This window comes from Cajanus cajan, chromosome 6, assembly GCF_000230855.2.
Source record: "Cajanus cajan strain Asha chromosome 6, NIPB_CcT2T_4, whole genome shotgun sequence".
NCBI classification, from domain to species: domain Eukaryota; kingdom Viridiplantae; phylum Streptophyta; class Magnoliopsida; order Fabales; family Fabaceae; genus Cajanus; species Cajanus cajan.
In genome coordinates, this window is record NC_138522.1 from 61278471 (window position 1) to 61298981 (window position 20511).

A 20511-nucleotide genomic window follows, 5' to 3' on the forward strand; every position below is an offset into this window, starting at 1 on the left:
GTTTTTAAATTAGAATATAAAAATATTATCTTGAAAAATATAAAAAGGTATAAAATATTATTATTATTTTTATATGGGAATCAAACTCATAGCAAGACATTTAAACCAACTTATTCACTCTATTTAACCTACTAATTTAAACTTATCGGTAATATTTAATAATAGTTAAGATTATAATTTTATGCATTTAATTTTTTTATGACAAAAATGTGCATTCAAATTAAATTAGATTTTCCATGCCATTTTCCCATATCAAATGGTCCTCATGGAAAAATATACGTTTGTGTTGTTAATATATATTTTTAACAGCTGTGTATGGGTCTCTCATGAAAGTGATAAAGGCCTCTTGAGGAAGTAGTTTGGCTAAACTGGGCCAACGAAACAAGGGATCCAGTTCAGGACTTCCAAATTTCGGCCTCACCAGGCAGATGCATCATCATGCACGTACTGTATCAGATCTGACCCAAAGTCATGTATGTTTTGAAAAACAAAATGAAAGCAAAAGAGGTTTTGACGATGTGTGTGTGTGTTTTTAACAAGAGGTACAATTCTCTTTCATTAAGAGTAAAGAATTGCAACTTTGTAATCTAATCAAGGATCAAAGAATATAATGTGTGATACCGATGAATGATAATAGATAAAAATCATGTTTGATTCGGAAAGAGGGATATGGGTGTGGACTGGGTTCTTTTTACCGGGAAATTTGAGTGAGAAATTTTTGGAACATTCATCAAGTAGTTTTTTCTTTTCGAATACAAGATCCAGTAGTTATAACTTATAAACATTACTTTAATGCTTCTTACTTCTTATTTTGTATAAATATATTAATTTCAATTTTGAGAGGGGATTTTTTTTTTTTTTTTCCGTGCAAAGACCATTGAGTGGGAAATCTCTGGATATAATTTATCTTATATATTTAATTAAAATAATTATCTCTATTTAATATATTTTTTGAGTGGGAAACCTCTGTATATAATTTATGTTATATATTTAATCAGAACAATTATCTCTATTTAGTTTTTTTAACTAGTTACGAGAAAGTCTGTCAATTTTTTTTATTATAAATTCTTATTTTAATAATAATAATATTTTAGCGTGTATTTAATAGATCAAATATTTATTATACATAATAAAAATTTATAAAAAAAAAGATATATAAATAAATATTATATTTGAATATATAATTTATATTTAAAATTAGTATAAATAAAAATTTTAAATTTATTGATTATCTCTCAAAATGTTATTGTTGAAAATAATTTCTAAAATTACAAAATAACTATTTATATTTCATATATAAGATTTTTTTTATTCATTAAAATTTTTTATCATTTCATCCTTGCGAAAGATTAGGGATGATAAAAATATCCATATCCATATGTATCTGTGGATAAAATTCGTCATAGATAATAAATAGGTAGCCTAAATAGATGCTCGCAAATAATGTATACAAATATTTTTTTTATCCGTTTATAAATGAGGTGGAGGTGGTACCATAATATCCATATCCACGAGTACTGCTAAATAATATTATTTAGAAATTAATTTTTTTTTTCTTACAATTTTTCTATTAATTTTAATATTTCAAAAAAATTATCATTAATTACAAGTTTAAAAATTAGTATCAATTATTTAGTTTTAGTATTTCAATATATTTAACATTAAATATAAATTTAAAATTATTTATAATATTTTTTTATTTTTAACATAATTTACAAATATTCATAGATATTCATAAATATTAATAAAATTTGTAAATATACATTAATTAGATATGCACACATACATGAGACAAGTACAAGATATATCTAAGCCCACGAGTCCTGTACTCCTACTGCCATCTCTAGGAAAGGTCATACTAATCTTAAAATGGATTAAGAAATAATTTTTATTTTTATTATGAAATAATTCTTTAAAATATTTAATTAAAAGTACCAAATGTCTTCCTTGATATAATAATTATTTTTTACAATACTTATTTTAGTAAAATGAAAAATAATTAAAGGAGACATTATTACATTTCAAAATATATAAATATTACGACATAAATCACTTTTTTTGGGTTGAAACTTGAGATTATAGAAAAGTAATTTTATCCATAAAAATAAAACTATTTTTTTTTTTTAAGAAAATAGGTGCGCCGTGTTGATTGGGCGAAGACGGAAACGAAATCAGCGAAGCAGTTTTCCACATCTTTGGTCTCTGTCTCCGGTTTTCTCTGAATCCAACGCACACCTCATTGACACGGTACCTTCTCATCTTTCTCTTGCTCTACTACTTCAGATCTACGATTTCTATGCCAAATTGTCATCTAACCGTTTTCGGATTCTGATGCGATTTCCTACTCACTTCAACTCCCTTTCCTTCCCGCCTCTCGCGATTTCCTTTTCTCATTCACCATTTTTCTTTCTCTACTCTTTCTTTACATAATCAACGCTTCAATTTTCATTTTCTTCTGATCGATTATGCTGCGTTTCTACTTATAGTTATACTTATAGCCACAGAAGGTTACGCTGCTAATCCCTTCGAATCCTGCATCGGTCTGAGTAACTAGTGTAGATCGTTGGTGTTGCTACTGCAAACTCTTTATTATTTGTAAATATTTTGATTCAATTGGACACAGCGTTGGGAATTGCTTTTTTATCTGTTCCTGGAACTTGTGGAGTGATATAATCAACGCGGATTATTTGTGTATGTTGCCTTTCAATTGGATACGATGTGCATTTTGATGTGTTTCTTTGATCTGCTTTCTGCGCGATATGATTGTCTTGAAAAGCAAAAGTAAAATTAGGTTTTCAAGTTTTGGTTGCGCGGCATAGGCATAGTGTTAAAATTGAATCACTCCGCCAAGGGAGAATAGAAGAAAATGAATACGTATTATGATTTGTAATATTCAAATGTAGTACATTAGTATTCGTGAGATGAAGATTGAGGTGTTACTGCATAAAAGTAGTTATTTTCTTGTTCTCTTTCCGAGTGATGATTGAGGTGGTTTGTTTGCAAAAGAATTCGTCTGTGTTGCTGGAGGACTTGGGTTATGTTTACTTTCTAGTAATTTCATGAGGATTTCCTGACAATTACATTAATAACCCTGAGATTTCATGAAATTACTCTGATATCCGCTGCTTTTTTAAAGTTAGGTCACAATATAATTCTTTTCAAATAATTAAGAGCTAATGTATGTCTGAGAGCTGATAGTATAATGTTTTTCATGAAACTTCTAGAAGTGTTAAGTTAATTTACTGTAATTTCATTTATTAGTGTTGATAATTACCATCTGCTTTTATCACAGAATGGCGGCATCCAACAGGGGTCAAGGTGGAATTCAACAGTTGCTGGCTGCTGAACAGGAAGCGCAAAGAATTGTCAATGCTGCGAAAAATGGTATTAGTGCTTTTTTTTTGTCTCCCTCTATCCCTTTTGCGTTGGTCTTTTTATTTTCACACAGAGCTCTAAGACTGGGTTATTGGTTTTATTATGAGGGGCATTGGTTTGCTTGTGTCCTCATACATGTGAGAACAAATTCTGAGCTACTCCTATGATAAGCTACACCGACACCTATAACTTAGGTTGAATCTCTTTATTGGTAAACTAATCAGTATCAGTATTCGGGATCTTTACTGTTAGAAAAATTGGCTAGACTGAAGCAAGCCAAAGAAGAGGCTGAAAAGGAGATTGCTGAATATAGAGCTCAGTTGGAGTACGAGTTTCAAAAGAAATTGACAGAGGCAAGTCTATGAATCTATGATAGGCTACAGCAAAAAATAAATAAATGTTTTTGTTGTACCATAATAAATTAGTAAATCACTAAATAAGTGAATATCTATTATCTTATTCTAAGTTTGTGCGCATTCATTCTTATGAGTACAGAGTAGTGGAGATTCTGGTGCTAATGTCAAGAGACTTGAGCAAGAGACTGAAGCAAAGATCCATCACCTGAAAACTGAGGCTGGGAGGATATCAGGGGATGTTGTCACCATGCTCCTCAAGTATGTAACAAGTGTGAAGAATTAGAGATATATTGGTGCTGTGAAGGAACTATTGAGTTATTAAGAATAATATAATTTCATTTATCTTGTTTTTATTGGTGACTCTAGATTCTGGTGCAGATAAGATTCTTGCTTTGGCTATAATACCCGGTACCTTGCTGCCATGTATTGAAAATAATTTCGAGTTTGTTAAATAATCAGTTAAAGAATTCATAGGCATGCCTATATGCATCACCATTTCACCCAAGGTCTGAGGAACACTTTGTCAGTGTATATCGAGTAAAGCTGGAATGAATGGTTTATTCTTTTATGAACACCATCATATTCTTGTACCAAATCTTGGCTTTTCGAAGGTGTCTCTGTTCAATGCAGTTTCTACCCTGAGCAATAGATTGAGCCCTGCTTTGGAATAATATGAAGCAGACACAATGCAAAATGTGCACAAAATAAGATAGGAAAACCAAAAAATTTAACTTATTTGTTATTAGGGAATATGATTACTTTCACTGTTGGTTTTTGGTTCGTGAGAGTTTAAAGAGATGGCAAGTTGTCTGTTAAAAGTTATGGTATGCTGCATAAGCTGCTGCATATCAATTATACTGGTTGAACTAACCCTTATTCATATAATAGCTATCACTATTATCGTTTAACATAGAATTTAATATTTTTGTGCTATTTAATTCTGAAGGAAATGATTTTAAGTAACTTATTGAATTGTACTTTAACTAAATTTAAAGAAATTAACTATAATAACTAGACTTTCTTGTTCTTGGATCAATAAATGCAAGAAAAGCAATATTAAAAATTTGAGTAACGTCAGTCTCATGCTACATTCTGTAACGTTGAGAAAAAATTGGTAGAGACAAATCCCGTGTTAACACTCAAGAATGTTTGATTAAAAAAAAAGTGAGAAATAGAGTAAAGAAAAATATAATAAATATAAATTTAGAAAGAGAGAAATAGAATAAATGAAAATAAGTGAGAAGTGGTTAAGTGGCCAATTCAAATTTCTTGTGAGTCATAAATTTGTTGGTCCTTTGAACTAAATTAAATCTTTGTTTTTTTTTTCCCCTGAATTCATATATATATATATATATATATTACAAAAAGAAATCAGACTAAATAGGCCTATTAGTTTTAACTTTCAAGACATACATTTCAATATTTAATTTGTTATGTGAGTCAAACTGACTTGATTTATTTAAATTTAAAAATCAATAGTCGAACTTGACTTTATTTATAAGTTATTCGAGTAAAGATTAGATCTATTTTGTAACTTTTTTTATAAAAAGTTCAAAATATATCTTATCCTACAAAGTAAAATCAAGAGTAAAAGCAAAAAATATTTACAAAAGGATTTAACATAAATACAAATCTAAATTATGTGTTTTCGCAAAACATAAATACATCTTACTTGTAATTACTTGTAACCCAAAACATACACCCAGGATTTGTACATTTAATTTATCATGGATAATAGATTTGACTATCTCTCAAAATAAAACACGCCACTTGCGTTCTTGTCCAATTTGCCACCTCCAAGTTTTATTCTTTTCCCAAATAGACTTAAGATCTAATTTATAACCACTTTTTTAGTTTATTTCAACAAATTTCAAATTCAATTTTATGATAAGCTTTCTTGTAATATGAATTTATCAAATAAGCCCTTAATTAACATAAATCAAATAAAAAATTCGCGTGATATGTTATATTAGACCTCGTAAATTAATATATGATGTTGTATTAAATTTTGTGTTTGGCAAGATAGTTGGGTAGTTTTATAAATTTATTTCACAAAAAGTAAGCTGTTAGAGGTGTTTGTCTAGAGGGTTTTGTTAAGCTACTTACTTCAAAGCTCTAATTTAATAAACAAATCGAAATAGCTATTTATAAGTTAGTTGTTATATATATTATTTCTCCTGTTTTATCCCGGTTATTTTGAAAAATAATAAATTTTTTATTTCCTTCTAATTAATATCCTTATTTCCAATAAATTATATGTGCATGGTTAGACTTTTTACTTTTTTTTTTAATTTTTAAAAATATACTTAATAATATTGAAAAATTTATATTTTAAATTAAATTTTATATTTAACATGAAAGGGATGCTTGAAAGAGATATACAGTAAACAAGGGATAAGTTGTAACCATTTTGGAAATGGTGAATCTTGTCACGTACCTTGCAATACTGTTACTGTAAGTAGCTACTATGGCAAGGTTGCTTCTCAAAACAAGACAAAGAAGCGAAGGCGCAGGAATGAATAAGAAGAGAGTATAGTTTAGGAGTGGATAGAATGGTAATTTAGTCGTTGTAATATATATAACTTAATTTCACTCGGTACCCCCAACATTGTATTTCATTGTGTTTCATAAAGATGAAAAAAAGTACAAAAGTGTAGAGAATTAATTGAGAAATAAAATAAAAATAAAAATAATTTAATAAAAAGAAAATTAAGTAAAATTTAATTTTTATCTAAATATTTTTGTAATAATATATAAAATAGCTTTATAAAAAAATAATTAAATTATGATATTTATTATAAAAATTATCTTATATATCATTATATATATATATATATATATATATATATATATATATAATATTATAACACATCATCCATATACAACAAACCGAATAATGACCAATGACTATTTCTGCACATTTTTTTTTAGAGGAAAATACTTTTTTTAATAGGACCACGTTAATTTCTTTATAATTTCATCTTCTTACCTCTTTTCAAACATATTATATTTATTTGAACTTTCTCACACTTTTCAACACTTTCTACCCTTTCTCTTCTATTTTACCCTTTTCAAACACACCCTTAGGGGATTACGAGTTTTACATGAGAAGAAAGAGGTATTTTTTCATTTTATGCTATTCCATTTCTTTTTCTACTATAATTTATGTAAAATCTAAACAATGGAACAAGATAAATTCATCGGTACATTATGCAGATATTCCATGGAGTTTTGTAAAATTTCAATGACATTCTTTATTTTTCATATCCTTACATTAACTTCTTAATTGATTGAGAGAACATAAATTAATATTCCTTAAATATTATATTATTTTTTAATTTCTTTAAAATATTACACTATGACTTCCTATAACTATAAGGTTAATTATTTATCTACAATTTCATGAACACTGATATTAACATAATTTATTCTAAATTCATTTCATTGTGACTCAACTCCAGTCATCTTTGTCAATCCAAACAAAGTCTTGCAATAATTTTAAGAAGTTTTCAATCAATTTTAACCTATAGCTAACCAGATTAGTCCTTAAAAAAAACCTATCAGTAGCCTCCAATTGTTACACAATGGGTGGCAAAAGGCCGGAGGAAAAGAATTGAAGCCACATGACACAAGTTAGGGCTAAAAGATTGGTTGGAATTTATAATAAGGTAGTTCTATGAGTGTGATGTAACATGTTGCAAGAGAAAAGACAGTATAATAATAATAATAATAATAATAATAATAATAATAATAATTAATTGCAGTTAATGGGTTGGTGGCACTAGAGTAGAGTAGCTAAGGTAGCTCTTCTATCTCCTCATGATTTGAAGTACAAATCACTGTGTCTGTGCTGCTTTCATTCATCAAATTAAATAAAAGAGGACCACTCCATCTCCTCTCATTGCAAACCTTTTGCCTAAATAAGTTTCTCCAAAATTAAATGATTTACCAAATCTAAGTTATTGCGTTAACTGTGTCGTGTTCTACTGGTACCATCGCCTGTTATGGAAACTAGACAAACTCAAGCAGATAATAGAGGCAGGCAGGGCAGTTAAGTCTGCACATAAAGTCATCAAGAGTTCAAGTTCCATCTTCCAAAATCATGTTCAAATACTAAATCTTAATATATTTGGTTCATGTTCTGAAATTAATTCTTCTCTATAATAATATACTTACCTTTATAACATTATTATTGTTTATATCTATCTCAGTAATTAATAAATATAATAAATAAATGATAAAAATGAACACAAAAAAAATCATGTGATACAAATTTGTTACGCTATCACAAACACATACTAAATTGTATTGTTTGCTGTCACACATTCATCTATGATGTTAATTTGCATTTTCTTTAGATTTTGTAAAAATCTTTTAAGTTGGAAAAAAAAGTGTGATATTTTATAGAGAACATAATAAAAATGTACAATTACTTCTAAAACATCGATTTTTTGTCTGTATATCTATCTCATAATTAATGTAATAAATAAATTTATAGAAAGATGAACACAAATAATGATGTAGTACAGTGCAAGTTGTTAGACATATTTTTTTTAAGTGAATATTTTGTCATTCGTATATTTTGCAATTTATTATTCTTTTATAAATTGGATATGTACTTTGTAAAAAGAAGAAATTGGGAGAATAGTATACAGATAAAATGTACAATTAAGTCAAAAATTTATATTAAATTTTACTACTACCCATTTTTTTAAGAATAAAACTATTCGTACATAAATTATTTCACTTTAAAATCAATTCTATCTAAAAACAATTTTGTAAACCTTCAACCATATACGCACATCCACATGGTTTTCTGTGGCAGGTTAGATAGTGATGTTAGTGTCTGTATGCTTTATATTTTAATAAAAAAAATATTTTATGGGATTAAATTTACCCCTTGACAGTAACTGTAATTAAAATATACGTTCAAATACAAATTTTACATTGGAAGGTATGTGAAGCAGAATGCATGTGCACAAATCGTGCTAGTAAAACAGAAAGAAACAAGAAGAGCAGAGTATAAAATCTGAAATGGGAAGGGTAACAAGGTTATTCCAAACACACATATGTTGCCAAACGAGTGATATATATAGCATCATAGCTCCTATTTCACACAAGAAGCTTTTGTAAATATTTGTCTTGTCGACTATTCTCCACGAGATTCTGGGTATGGAAAATGTGCAGCTTTATTTGCAACTTGACCATTTTGTTTCAGGATTGGTTCTGGTCCTACTTGAGATTCCTGTCTAACTAGAAGGGAACCCTCTACTTTAGCCACTCTGCTTTTGCATGATAGCATGTGCCATTGCCCGTGACTTTTGTAAGCATCACCAGGATGTTCCTTTTTTTCTATCATGCATGCAATTCTTTCAGCATTTTAACAATTCTTCAATGCTTTTGAATTTGTCTTTTCTTTTTTCCCGGTTATGTGGTTTCACTTCTAATAATTTCATTTTGGAGTTTATCACTTCTTGCATCCGAGGATTGAGGGGCCATTTAAAAGCACCCATGTATGCATGCAGTGTACGACAAAGGTTTATATAGTTTGTTTGTACCAACTACAGAAAATTCTGATTCAAGCATTTGAGACCAAAGTTCACAAGAAATTGACAGATAACTCAACATTTTCCCACAGTCGTTGTTCTATAATTTTATTAATGAATCTAATGTGTGTTTTTTAAAGTTAATGCGTCAGCTCTCATGCTCACATGGTGTACGAATAAGGAGAATCTAGAGATATGTTGGAGTAACAAGCTAATTAAGATGCATGCAATTCCTTGAGGTAAAGAAAAAGGATGTTTAAGCAGTTTCTTAGTTGAAATGCTCTTATCTTGTAACAATAGTAAGGGATCCTGATCACAGTTTATTTGAAATGCATGCAGAAGTTGGTTCAACAAAAAAAGAGGGGGGAAAAAGCAAAGCAAAGAAACAGGTACCTAAGTGCTCCCTAAAAGGACCCCCCTGGTTAAAATTCAATTCTAGGTTGTATTCTTACATCATGTATACCGCACCAAAAGAGAAAGGAAAAAGAAACACCACAAAGTGTAAAGGGAAAAGGACAAGAGGGGGAAATATCTTGTTCTTTAAAGAAACTCAGTTGTGGGGGAATAGGAATCTAAGGGGATCCAAGCACTTGTAGACAAATCAGTTTCTCAAGATAAAAATGACTTGCCCTTTATGCAATGGAAAAAGAAGTTGAACCCTGAGACATCCCTAGAGCCATCCCAGCCAATAGCAAACAAGGACAAGACTCTCATTGTCCATCATCCACACCTTCAGCCCCTCCTCCCCCACCCATATATATGGCACACTACTCTCTTCAATGTGTTTCAAACTCTCAGGGAGTTTCAAAAAGTAAAGTAGGGAACAGAAAAAAGGGAGATAGAGAGAGAGAGAGAGAGACAAGGTAGGTTCAGGTAGAGTTTTCTACAAAGCTAGCTTTGCTTCATGCCAAATTGCAAGCTATTTGGTTGTTTCCCAAGTGAAAACAGTAGCCAAAGGAGCTGAGGGGTGTTTTTGTCTTTTGGGGGGACATGGAAGGCCTTGTGTTCCTTCTTGCTGTATATATGCTGCTTAATTAATTGCTTCTACCTTACTTGCAGATCACTTTCACATCTAGCCTCAGCACAACCAATTATCAAGAGCACTGATTTGGTCATATCTCTATACATCTTATCTTATCATCTTCCATGCTGCAAAGATAGATAAGACTAAATTTGTATCTAGTTTGTGTATCACTGTTAGCATACTTGGCATGCCTGGCTCCCTGTATGCCATTTGCAGAGTCCATCAAAATAGTGATGGCCTTAACAAATGGCGTGCGAGGAGCCATGCATGTTATATGTTATTTATTAATCAAGAGGAAACTAAATTATTTTGTTGTTTTTAAAATTAAGTTCATTATATACATGTTTGAATACAAGTTTAGAAAAATTTGTAAGACTTTTATTTATTGAAAATAATAGTTTTTGATAGAGAAAATATCAAAAAAAAAATTCTAAACTTGTATCTAAACATTATTTCCGTATATCTTTAATTCATTGTTGATTTCCTGGTCTTTGTTACTTTTCATTTATTTATTTTTTTCTGTTTGGAGGGATGTAAAGGAAGAAGTTTGAATGGTCTCCAAGTCTCCTTTGGGTATTTATTTTTTTCTGTTGGGAGGGATGTAAAGGAAGAAGTTTGAATGGTCTCCAAGTCTCCTTTGGTATCTGATTAATGATTAATCTTTTAGTTATTATGCTTCATTGTGTTTGATTGTCCTTAACCTACCTGGTCCAAAATGTTATTGACTTGGCTAGATAGTAGAGGTAAGTGTCATTAGGAACATAGGAAATAAAGAAAATATTTATGTTCTGATATTTGTTATCCTTTCTTATCATTTTATAGGTTAATTGACATCTTCTGTCTTCCTCCAGTAAAGATCATTGTCACCTTAAAGTCGATGCATCCACCAATCGTTTTCATTGTTGTGTTGTCATTTTTTTGTTGTTGTAAATGACCAGTTAACATCTTGGCCATGTTCACATTTGTTCATATTCAATACATTTCAACTCAAATCAGACACCCGATTTTGAGTTATTCACTGGTTTGAATTTGTTGACAAATAGTGGCATCGAGAATTGAATACCTACAAATATATGTACCAAGCTTTTGAGAAGAATTATATTACATACCAGGTTTTTTAATTAATTTTTGTCATTTTTCAGCTTTTATTACTCTTTATTCATTCAAGTTGTGTGTATTTGTGAGGGAAGTGTTGTTTGAGTTGCAACATGTTTTCATTAATTTTTCACTTTTTAAGTTGCGAGAAGTTTAAGTCAAGCAGAGTCTGAAGGTTGGAAAAGGACGACTGCCTGAATCCATCATGTGGTAGGAGTCCAAAAAAAAAAAAATAGCTCTAATTTGTTTTAATAAAAGAATTAACTCTTTAATATTAATTTCAACTTTTAATTAATTAATTTCAAATTTCAAACTTTTAAAGGATTAAACATTTAAGGTATCACATATAAGTTTTTCCAATATAAAAGATATAAGAGTTAAAAGAGAACTATAGTTTTGCATACTAAATTATAATCTTTTAAAAAACGTATTTGATTGATAATAGAAGACAATATAAGAATTAATTGAAGAAAAAAATTGATACATTTTTTTAAGATTTGTTAGTATAAAAAAATATTATTTTTATTAAAATTACATATTTATTTTTATATAATACATATTTAAATTTAAAAATATTTATATACAACGGACCCTTATTTATTATATCGTTCTAGATCTACAAAATATTACGATGGACCTTAATTTAAGTGAGTTAAGTTTGGAGCTTCTCATATTAGAATAATTCAAAATTTAAAGAATGTATACAGGTATATTCATACTATGCTAACAATGTTGAGGACTGAAATCAAACTTTGGCACAGCATCTTATGGAACATGAAAGATGCTCATGATTGTTTATCATTTTTCACTTTGTACAATGCACATGGCGCACACCAGCTATTGATAATGCACTTCAAGAAGACCTGTAGTTGTATAGCTACAAAACAAAATCTTGGTTATGGAACTTTCCCAATCCAGTTTTCAGCTACAAACTTCATCAATTGACAAAAACATAGGTGCAAAGCTAGATTCTCCAATTTTACTATTAGATTTTGTTAACAGTATTTTCAATATCAGCTTTTACTTTCAGTATGTTACATATTTGACGAATAAACTCTAGCGTCTAAAATAATTTAAATAATTCAAAGATTAATAGTATAAATTCTGTTCACACAATTCAGAATGGTACACAAAAGAAAAAATTGTATAGGGTTGCACAGTTTTGAACTATTGATTTTTAATTTTTTTTATTTTTGAAAACAAACTATTCATTGTTTATCATATCAACAAACACAAATAATTTTTTTCCTTTCCTTCCGTTTTTTGTTAAAAATTAGATAACTTTACATATTGAGAGTTAGGATCAATGTTCCTGTGCTGTTTACACACAAAACTTCAAAAAAAAATTTGTACACTTATAATTTGGGTAATATAAAAAGGTTTTAAAATCAAATTATACTAAAACAATGTTGTGTGTTGGAACATATTACCATTTGTCACGATAAACCTACGCCAGAAATTTCAGCTTTTGTCGATTTAAAGAATTTCTTTCGGCAATTATAAAACTGTGACAATGATTTCAAAGGAAAAATTATTTAGTAATTTATTTTTTTAAGAGTATTATTTTAGTAAATCTCCCGGTACTAGACTACCAAATGCATAAGGAAGATGCAAAAATCCATCAAATGCATCATACATCATGATAACTTGATAACTTGATAGCGTATAAGATATTGTTTTGATCTTTTGGTGTCTACGAAGACAAAAAGTTGTTAAATATTTTTAAATTAAAATAAAAATTTGGAATGAATGTATGAGGTCTAATATTTTAGATCGAATAATGCACATTAAATATATATTATATATAATTAAAATTTAAAATAAATTATGTAAATAAAAGATTTTTTTTGAATAGTCAAAATATATATATATATATATATATATATATATATATATATATAATATAATTTAGGTATAAGGGGTATCAATTCATTAACAACCAGCACAAAAATAAATAAATAAACATTTCTCAAAGTTAATGTAGTTATTTTATATTTACTTGCATATTGTCAAGTAAATGACCAATAACCAAATCCATCAAAATACAAATGTCAACTAAGTCATACACCTCCCATTCATATTTAACAGCAATGAATTAAACAATTGATTGGATCCACCAACCAAAAGAGAAAAAATAATCAAAATTTAGTATCACTGCCTTGATCCAAGTCCATGTAGAGAACATGACATTTTGCACGATAGTACCCTTATCAAACCTCTTACGTTCAAACACACACAAATTCCTATACCCTAAAATATTATATATAACAACATATTAAATAATTTGTCTAGCCTCCATTTTGCTGCATGATCCTAAAAATAGAGTATGCTGCCAAAAGTGCTCAATAGGTGAACCTAGAAAAGTAGTTGTTGCCACCTCTAACTTGTACCACCACATCCTCCTATAGATTACAAAATGGATAAGAAAACTCATTATTTTGAATATCAATGTTTCTCTCCCTTAGATTGTTGCGTGATGGAAGGTTATCAAGGAAGCATCTCCATATCATTATTTTGGCCTTAACAAGAACCTTTAATTTTCATGAAATCACAAACACCTCCTGAAGATGATAATTTCTATCAGGTTCATTAATCAACCTATATGTTGAACTAACAAAGTAGGAATTACTATTATCATATGGCCAAACTCCACCTGTCACATTCCAACTTATTTGGATGCTTGTACACCAATTATTGTTCCAAGCTTTGCACTATTTCCTCTTCCCAATTGAACCATTCTTTTCTCCACTTCCACTTATCACCCACCCAAAAACCCATATTAACAATATTGCACTCTTTTTGTTCTTAATTGACAAACAATCTAGCATAAGAGTTTGCTAAACACTCTTCTCCTATCCATTTATCCTCCAAAAAATTTTGTTTTATCTCCCCTTCCTACACTCCACACCATATTATTGTCAAACCACTTCATCTGACTATCCCCTTCACAAACCTTCCTTAAGTCCCTCCACTATATTGATGAGCATTTAGCATAGTCATCTTGAATCAACCCTTTTTATCCTCCATATCTAGACTCTGAAACCTTACACCAAAGAGTATTTGAGTTGTGAAACATTCCCCATCCCTATTTAGCTAACAAAACATCATTAAATAGATTCACCTTCTTAATATCTAATCCACTATGACTCTTTGACTACGTTATCTTTACCCACTTAACCCACACCATCTTCTTACTCGCCTCACATCCACCCCATAGGAAATCTCTTTGAATTCTACTTATCCTTCTTACAATCCCTCTTGGCATCCTGAAAAATGACATATAGTATAGTGATAACGAAGTTATAACCAACTTAATCAAACATAACCTTCCAACAAATGAAAATTGCTTTTGTTTCCACAAGGACAATTTCTTTCTCAGTTTAACAATGATTGGGTCCCATGTTCCTTCCCTCTCGAGGTTTGCCCCAATTGGAATCTTTAAATAAACGAAAGAAATTTGCAACATTCTACAATTAAACAAATCCACCCATTTCTCAAACCTTCCCCTATCCACCCCAACTCCACCAAAACAACTTTTCCAAAAATTAACTTTAAGTCTAGAGACTATCTCAAAACACTTCATAATGACCTTTAAACTCAACGCATTACTCACTAATACCTCACCTCATAATATTTACTTATGTAAATAAATAAATATTATGTTTGAATATATAAATTATATTTAAAATTAAATAAGTAAATATTTTTAAATATAAATTATATTTTACATTTATGATAAATAATTTATATTGTAGTACAAGATTTTTTTATTAATAATTTATTTAAAATATTAAAATTTATTTCATAAATAGTATGATAAAGAAAATTTAAATTAAATACAAAGTTTAAATAAGTCTTAAAAATTTTCTCATAAAAAAATATCTTAAAAACACTTTCGCGTAAAATAATCATTCATATTTTATATGTAGATTGAAATTTTAATTAAATTATACTAGAAGGGTGCAAAATAAATATATTAAAAAATATAATTCATATATACCTTATTAAACTAAAAAAATTTGCCCAATCGATTTACTAATTATTTTTTTTATGGATGAAGCTTCAACCTAAAAGTCAACCCTGCTCACGAATGGGTTGTGTTAGAAAAAAAAACAGTCACATACCTTTTCTTCCATTATCTTGATGTAACTTACCGGCCAACATAGAAGTTGATTTGGTTGACTTCACTTAACCCATTTTTCTTTTTTACAGTTTTCGGTATCTACACATAAGAGAGTTGGTTTAGATTTAGAGTTAATCATTTATATACTGTTAGTATAAAATCTTTTTTACATTGATAATTAATTATATCTTTTAATTGTGTTATATCATTATAAATATATTTATTTTTAACAGTGACATGACACGATTAAAAGATATAATTGGTTGTCGGTGTAAAATTTTTTTACACTGACAGTATATAAGTGATTAACTCTTAGATTTATAGTCTACTTAGGTAAACTTTTTCTTAAAATAGCTATAAAAGAGAAGAAAAAAAATATTTTTTTCATAATTAAAATTAGTTTAAGTATGAAGTAATTTTTTTATTATTAATTTTATCCACAACGCACTATCTAATCGAATGTAACTGAATTTCTAACTTTTCTCTTTACATGTACGTTACCCTTCCGGTTGATTTCTAAAAAGAATTTTATTTGAGGTGATATGCAATAAAACCAAACAATAATAGTTATTTGAATGAAACCTGGAAGTTAGGCTAAAATGCATATCAAAATTTCAACATGTTGGTGGGAATTTACTATCCACAATCTTCATCCACATCCATGCCATCTTTAGTCATTCTCCTCGTAGCCCCTACCATTACCATATTGTAAAATTTTCCAATTTGCCTTCTTTAATAATTCTTTCATTATATATGCATGATAGAATAAGGAAATAATAAAATTAAAAATCATGTTATATATAGAAAGACATTATTATAATTTAAAAATGATGCCCGTAAAAAAGAGCCCTAACATGAATATATCTGTGTATAAAAGAATCCATTTAGAATCATAAAACAATTCATTGGAATTGGACCACAGGATCCGCACTCTAAACTGCCTATAAAAATGTTGACGCAGCATGTCACATAGTATATAATCATCTCTATCAATCATTAGTTTCTTTTGTATACTTCTGTAACATGTTTAAATTGTCCCATTTTGACATTAATGAAATATTTTCCAAAATGATGATTGATGATAAGATCTATTTAACGGGCAAGATTGGTGGTACTCCATCCGGAGGAGTCTGCAAAGGTTGCTGCAGTAACACTTGATTCTTCTGATGAATTCTTTTGCCTCCTCATTCTTGCGTTTCTGAGATCATTCACAAATCCTGGTTGTGAAATAATAAAGTCCCTCGTGTCAATATTGTTGCTCAACATGTCTACAACTTCTGACATTCGTGGCCGAAGCCTCGCAGTTTGTTGCACGCAACGCAGCCCCACCATTATGAACCTTTTCGCTTCTTCCACGGGGAAGTTCGCATTCAAAACTGGATCCACCATTCTCAGAAGATCATTAGCCTCATACGCTGCCCAAACCTGCAAACATGTTCACACCATTTAACATGGACATGTTCAAAACAATAAAACACGTTAACCCCATTTTGTTTAGGACTAAACTACAATAGACATTGTCCTTGTTGCTTTCTATTTTGGAATTTTAGCGTTGAAATTTAATGAAATCATCTATTAACAAGTTAAAACTCTAACTTTAATTAACATCCACATCACCTATAATACTACTGTATTGGATATAAGTTTTGTCCTTCCATTTTTTACACAATACACTTGTTTATTTGTTCAATTTATTATTTTTTGTATGCAATAAATCAGAGAATAGGTTTCTTGATTCAACTTTCTTACCCTCTCAACTATGAAACGTTCCACGTGTTGATGCGGATCTACCACTGGTTGGCCACTGACAATTTCTAAAAGTAGCACTCCAAAACTATAAACATCTGTTTTTCGTGTCAAGTGACCAGAACTGGCATAATCTGGAGCAACATAACCTCTGTAACGTTTTTAAGAAAATAGTAGAAACCCCATTAGTGACTTAAAAGGATCCAAACTTATTTTATTTACTCAAAGGGGTTTCATGTTTCACTCACAATGTGCCTGCAACTTGGGTACTGATGTGGGATTTTTCATCTCTTAGTAGCTTGGCCAATCCAAAATCTGAGACTTTTGGTGTAAAATTTCCATCAAGAAGAACATTGCTGGATTTGATATCTCTGTGCACAATATGGGGTTGAATTTCCTCATGGAGAAAGGCAAGCACACTGGCCACACCTATGGACACATCCCTCCGAACTTCCCAGCTGAATTTCATCCTACTTTGCTCTGAACCTATCAAATATCAATCATAATCCGTAAGCAAATCAAAAGATAATCATGTAGTTCAAGACCTACATTATTAATTCTAACACATGGAAGCTTAAAAAGTATTCATAAGGTCACCTAAGAAAGTGTAACGAAGGCTATTGTTTTCCATGTAATCGTATACTACGTATCTGTGGGATCCTTCTACACAACACCCTCGAAGAATGACTAGATTTTGGTGCTTGATATTTGCTAGGGTAGTCAATTCTGCCACAAACTCCTTCTCTCCTCTCAAGGAATCTAGCTCAATCGAAAGCACTTTTACAGCCACCAAAGTTCCATCCCGAAGTTGCCCCTTTACAATTCACCCAACCCTTTTCAGATTCAGCTCTCAATTAATTGTTAGAATCATCAAATTGTAGAGTTCTTCAATAGCCACATGAAAATAATGATAATATACATAACCTTGTAGACAGAGCCAAAGCCTCCTTCTCCAACCTTTTCCGAGGGATGAAAACCACGTGTGGCAGAATTCAATTCTCTGTAGGTGAATACGCGAAAGTTTCCATCATTATCTTCCTCTGCCTCTTCTGTTGGACAATTAGTAATTGCATTTACAGATCCAATCCATAATTCTACCAAGTTATAAGATCAAATGTGATGGAAAACCAAATAAGTGTGGGATGAAAAGACATTAATTAACATGTTTGTACCGTGCTTGGTTTGTTCTTTGACGGATGCTGAGAAACAAGGACAAAAGGAACAAGGAATCTTCATGCCTCGAGACAAGTTAGAAAATTCCTAGGATCTTGGATTTGGGTGTGTGATTCGTGAAGGTTTTGGAGATGGCGATTGTGTAAAGGAAATGACAGCCCATAGGCGGCACACCAAAGTTTCTGATTTCAGCTAAGTCTTTGAAAAATTGACATAAAAACTTTATCTTAATTTCTTTGTTTGACACATTCTCTTGTTTACTAGCTAAAGCTACTCCATGTTGCAATCTCATTCCATTTGGAAGTTACTTCGATTTTATATCTGCTTTTGGTGGATCACGGGTGAAAACGATACAACATCCAACTTTCCCATGTTTTTTAAATTTAGTTTGACCCCGCATAGTTTTTAAAAGGCTAAAAATTTATTTTGGTCCTTTATAATAATTATTTGTTTCAATTTAGTCTCATTTTTATTTTTTGTCTCAATTTTGTCCCTAATAAATTAATTGGTTTCAATGTCGGACTTCCGTCTAAATTATTTAAACGGAGTTAACTGTTTGTCACGTGGATGCCACGTAGATGCATAGGTGGATGTCACGTGGATGCTAGATTCCTTGAAAACACCTAGAACCAGAACGGCCCGTTCTGAAACCAGAACGGGCCGTTTTGGGTGCACTATTGGTGTGTTAATTTTGCATCTAAAACGGGTCGTTCCATATGCAAAATTAACACACCACCAGTACATCAGAACGGGCCGTTCTGGATTTAGAACGGCCCGTTCCAGAACGCCAGTTAAGTGAAGACAGTAGAATATTCTATATTAATTTTATTAAAAAATATAATAATTGAAAAATATTTTTTATGGTAAAAATTTTAAAATTACTTATTTTTATAAAATGCAATTGTGTTATAAATAGAATGATAACTTTTTCTTTTTCTCTTTCTGTCTGAAGAAATATTTAAGTGTTACTTTATAATTTTTTGCAACTTATTTAAAATTAGAGGAATAAAATGATAAAAATTAATAGGATAAACATAATAAAATTATTAATTTGTTTTCTTTTAGTGTCCTCTAAATTTTTATACTCATTTAAAATAAAAATATTTTATATGTTAATTTGAATTAATTTAACGAAGTATCATATGATTTTTAATTTTTTTAATTTTTTTATAAATTTGATCTATACATGAAAAGCTTTTTAATTTAACAATTAAATTTTTAAAAATTTGATATAGAACATTAATTATTAAGTAGAATAAATCTATCAAAACTTACTCTTGAAGTAAGTAAACTTTTTCTTCATTAAAAATGAAGATAATTTTACTACAAAATAAAAAATAATTAAACAATAAAATAAAATATAAAAAATATTAATATATTTATTATATTAAATATAACAACATAATTAATAATATAATTAATAATATATATTTTATAAAATTATTAATATTTTATATATAAAAAAAAGAATGAAAAAAATTTTAGTGGGGGCAAGTGTCCCCACTATGATTAACTTAGATCCGTTCCTGCATGTGGTTGTGTGGTGAAATGTTAGTCTTGTATATCCTCTTCCTTTACTTCAGGTTCTACCTCTTCAAGAACAGGTTCTTGTTGTTGGGGTACATCGTTAATAACTTCAAGGAAAAATACAATTTCATCCTTTACTGTATAGTGTCAATAGTAGTAAGTTGTTCACTCCAGTTTGACTAACAATGAAATAAAATCTGCTACCATTGTCTTTAGTGATACACTGCATTGTCTAACGATACACTGTATAGTCCAACTGTTTAGCAATTGAAGTTATCAATTTCCATTGACAATATTATCAAATCCAGTATTTGAAATACTTTGTACCAAATCCACGTGGATGTCATGTGGATGCCAATTTTTTTAAAACACCTGGAACTAGAACGGCCCTTTCTGAAACCAGAATGACCCGTTCTGGTTGCACTCTTAGTGTGTTAATTTTGCACCTGTAACGGGCCGTTCCGGATGCAAAATTAACACACCAAGAGTGCACCTAGAACGGCTCGTTCTGGTTTCAGAACGGACCGTTCTGGTTCCAGGTATTTT

At 29.9% G+C, this 20511-nt stretch overlaps 2 protein-coding genes and 1 long non-coding RNA gene across 6 annotated transcripts; 2 read left to right on the forward strand and 1 right to left on the reverse strand.

The window, feature by feature from the left end:
- The first annotated feature begins 2096 nt into the window (after positions 1-2096).
- Positions 2097-4308, forward strand: LOC109796101 (V-type proton ATPase subunit G). 3 transcript variants are annotated; one of them, XM_020355733.3, is made up of 4 exons: positions 2097-2247; positions 3293-3384; positions 3628-3728; positions 3871-4308. In XM_020355733.3, exons 2-4 carry the CDS (start codon positions 3294-3296, stop codon positions 4012-4014), a joined length of 336 nt encoding a protein of 111 aa, XP_020211322.1. In that variant the 5' UTR covers positions 2097-2247; position 3293; the 3' UTR covers positions 4015-4308. The 3 variants fall into 3 exon arrangements, with proteins under 3 accessions (XP_020211322.1, XP_020211324.1, XP_020211323.1); XM_020355735.3 differs by lacking the exon at positions 2097-2247 and adding an exon at positions 2276-2507; XM_020355734.3 differs by lacking the exon at positions 2097-2247 and adding an exon at positions 2536-2691.
- A 5364-nt stretch (positions 4309-9672) lies between these two features.
- On the forward strand, positions 9673-11426 carry LOC114915832 (uncharacterized). Its single transcript, XR_003804008.2, has 2 exons — positions 9673-10388; positions 11124-11426. It is a non-coding gene; the product is annotated as an uncharacterized LOC114915832 (long non-coding RNA).
- Positions 11427-16402: 4976 nt separating this feature from the next.
- Positions 16403-18740, reverse strand: LOC109797552 (putative serine/threonine-protein kinase). 2 transcript variants are annotated; one of them, XM_083059230.1, is made up of 6 exons: positions 18438-18740; positions 18190-18359; positions 17863-18079; positions 17514-17751; positions 17269-17416; positions 16403-16944 (listed from the first exon to the last, which is right to left on the reverse strand). In XM_083059230.1, the coding sequence occupies exons 1-6, from the start codon at positions 18499-18501 to the stop codon at positions 16612-16614; spliced, it is 1170 nt and encodes a 389-aa protein (XP_082915356.1). In that variant the 5' UTR covers positions 18502-18740; the 3' UTR covers positions 16403-16611. The 2 variants fall into 2 exon arrangements, with proteins under 2 accessions (XP_082915356.1, XP_020213206.1); XM_020357617.3 differs by having other exon boundaries at positions 18190-18314; positions 18438-18738.
- Between the last annotated feature and the right edge of the window lie 1771 nt (positions 18741-20511).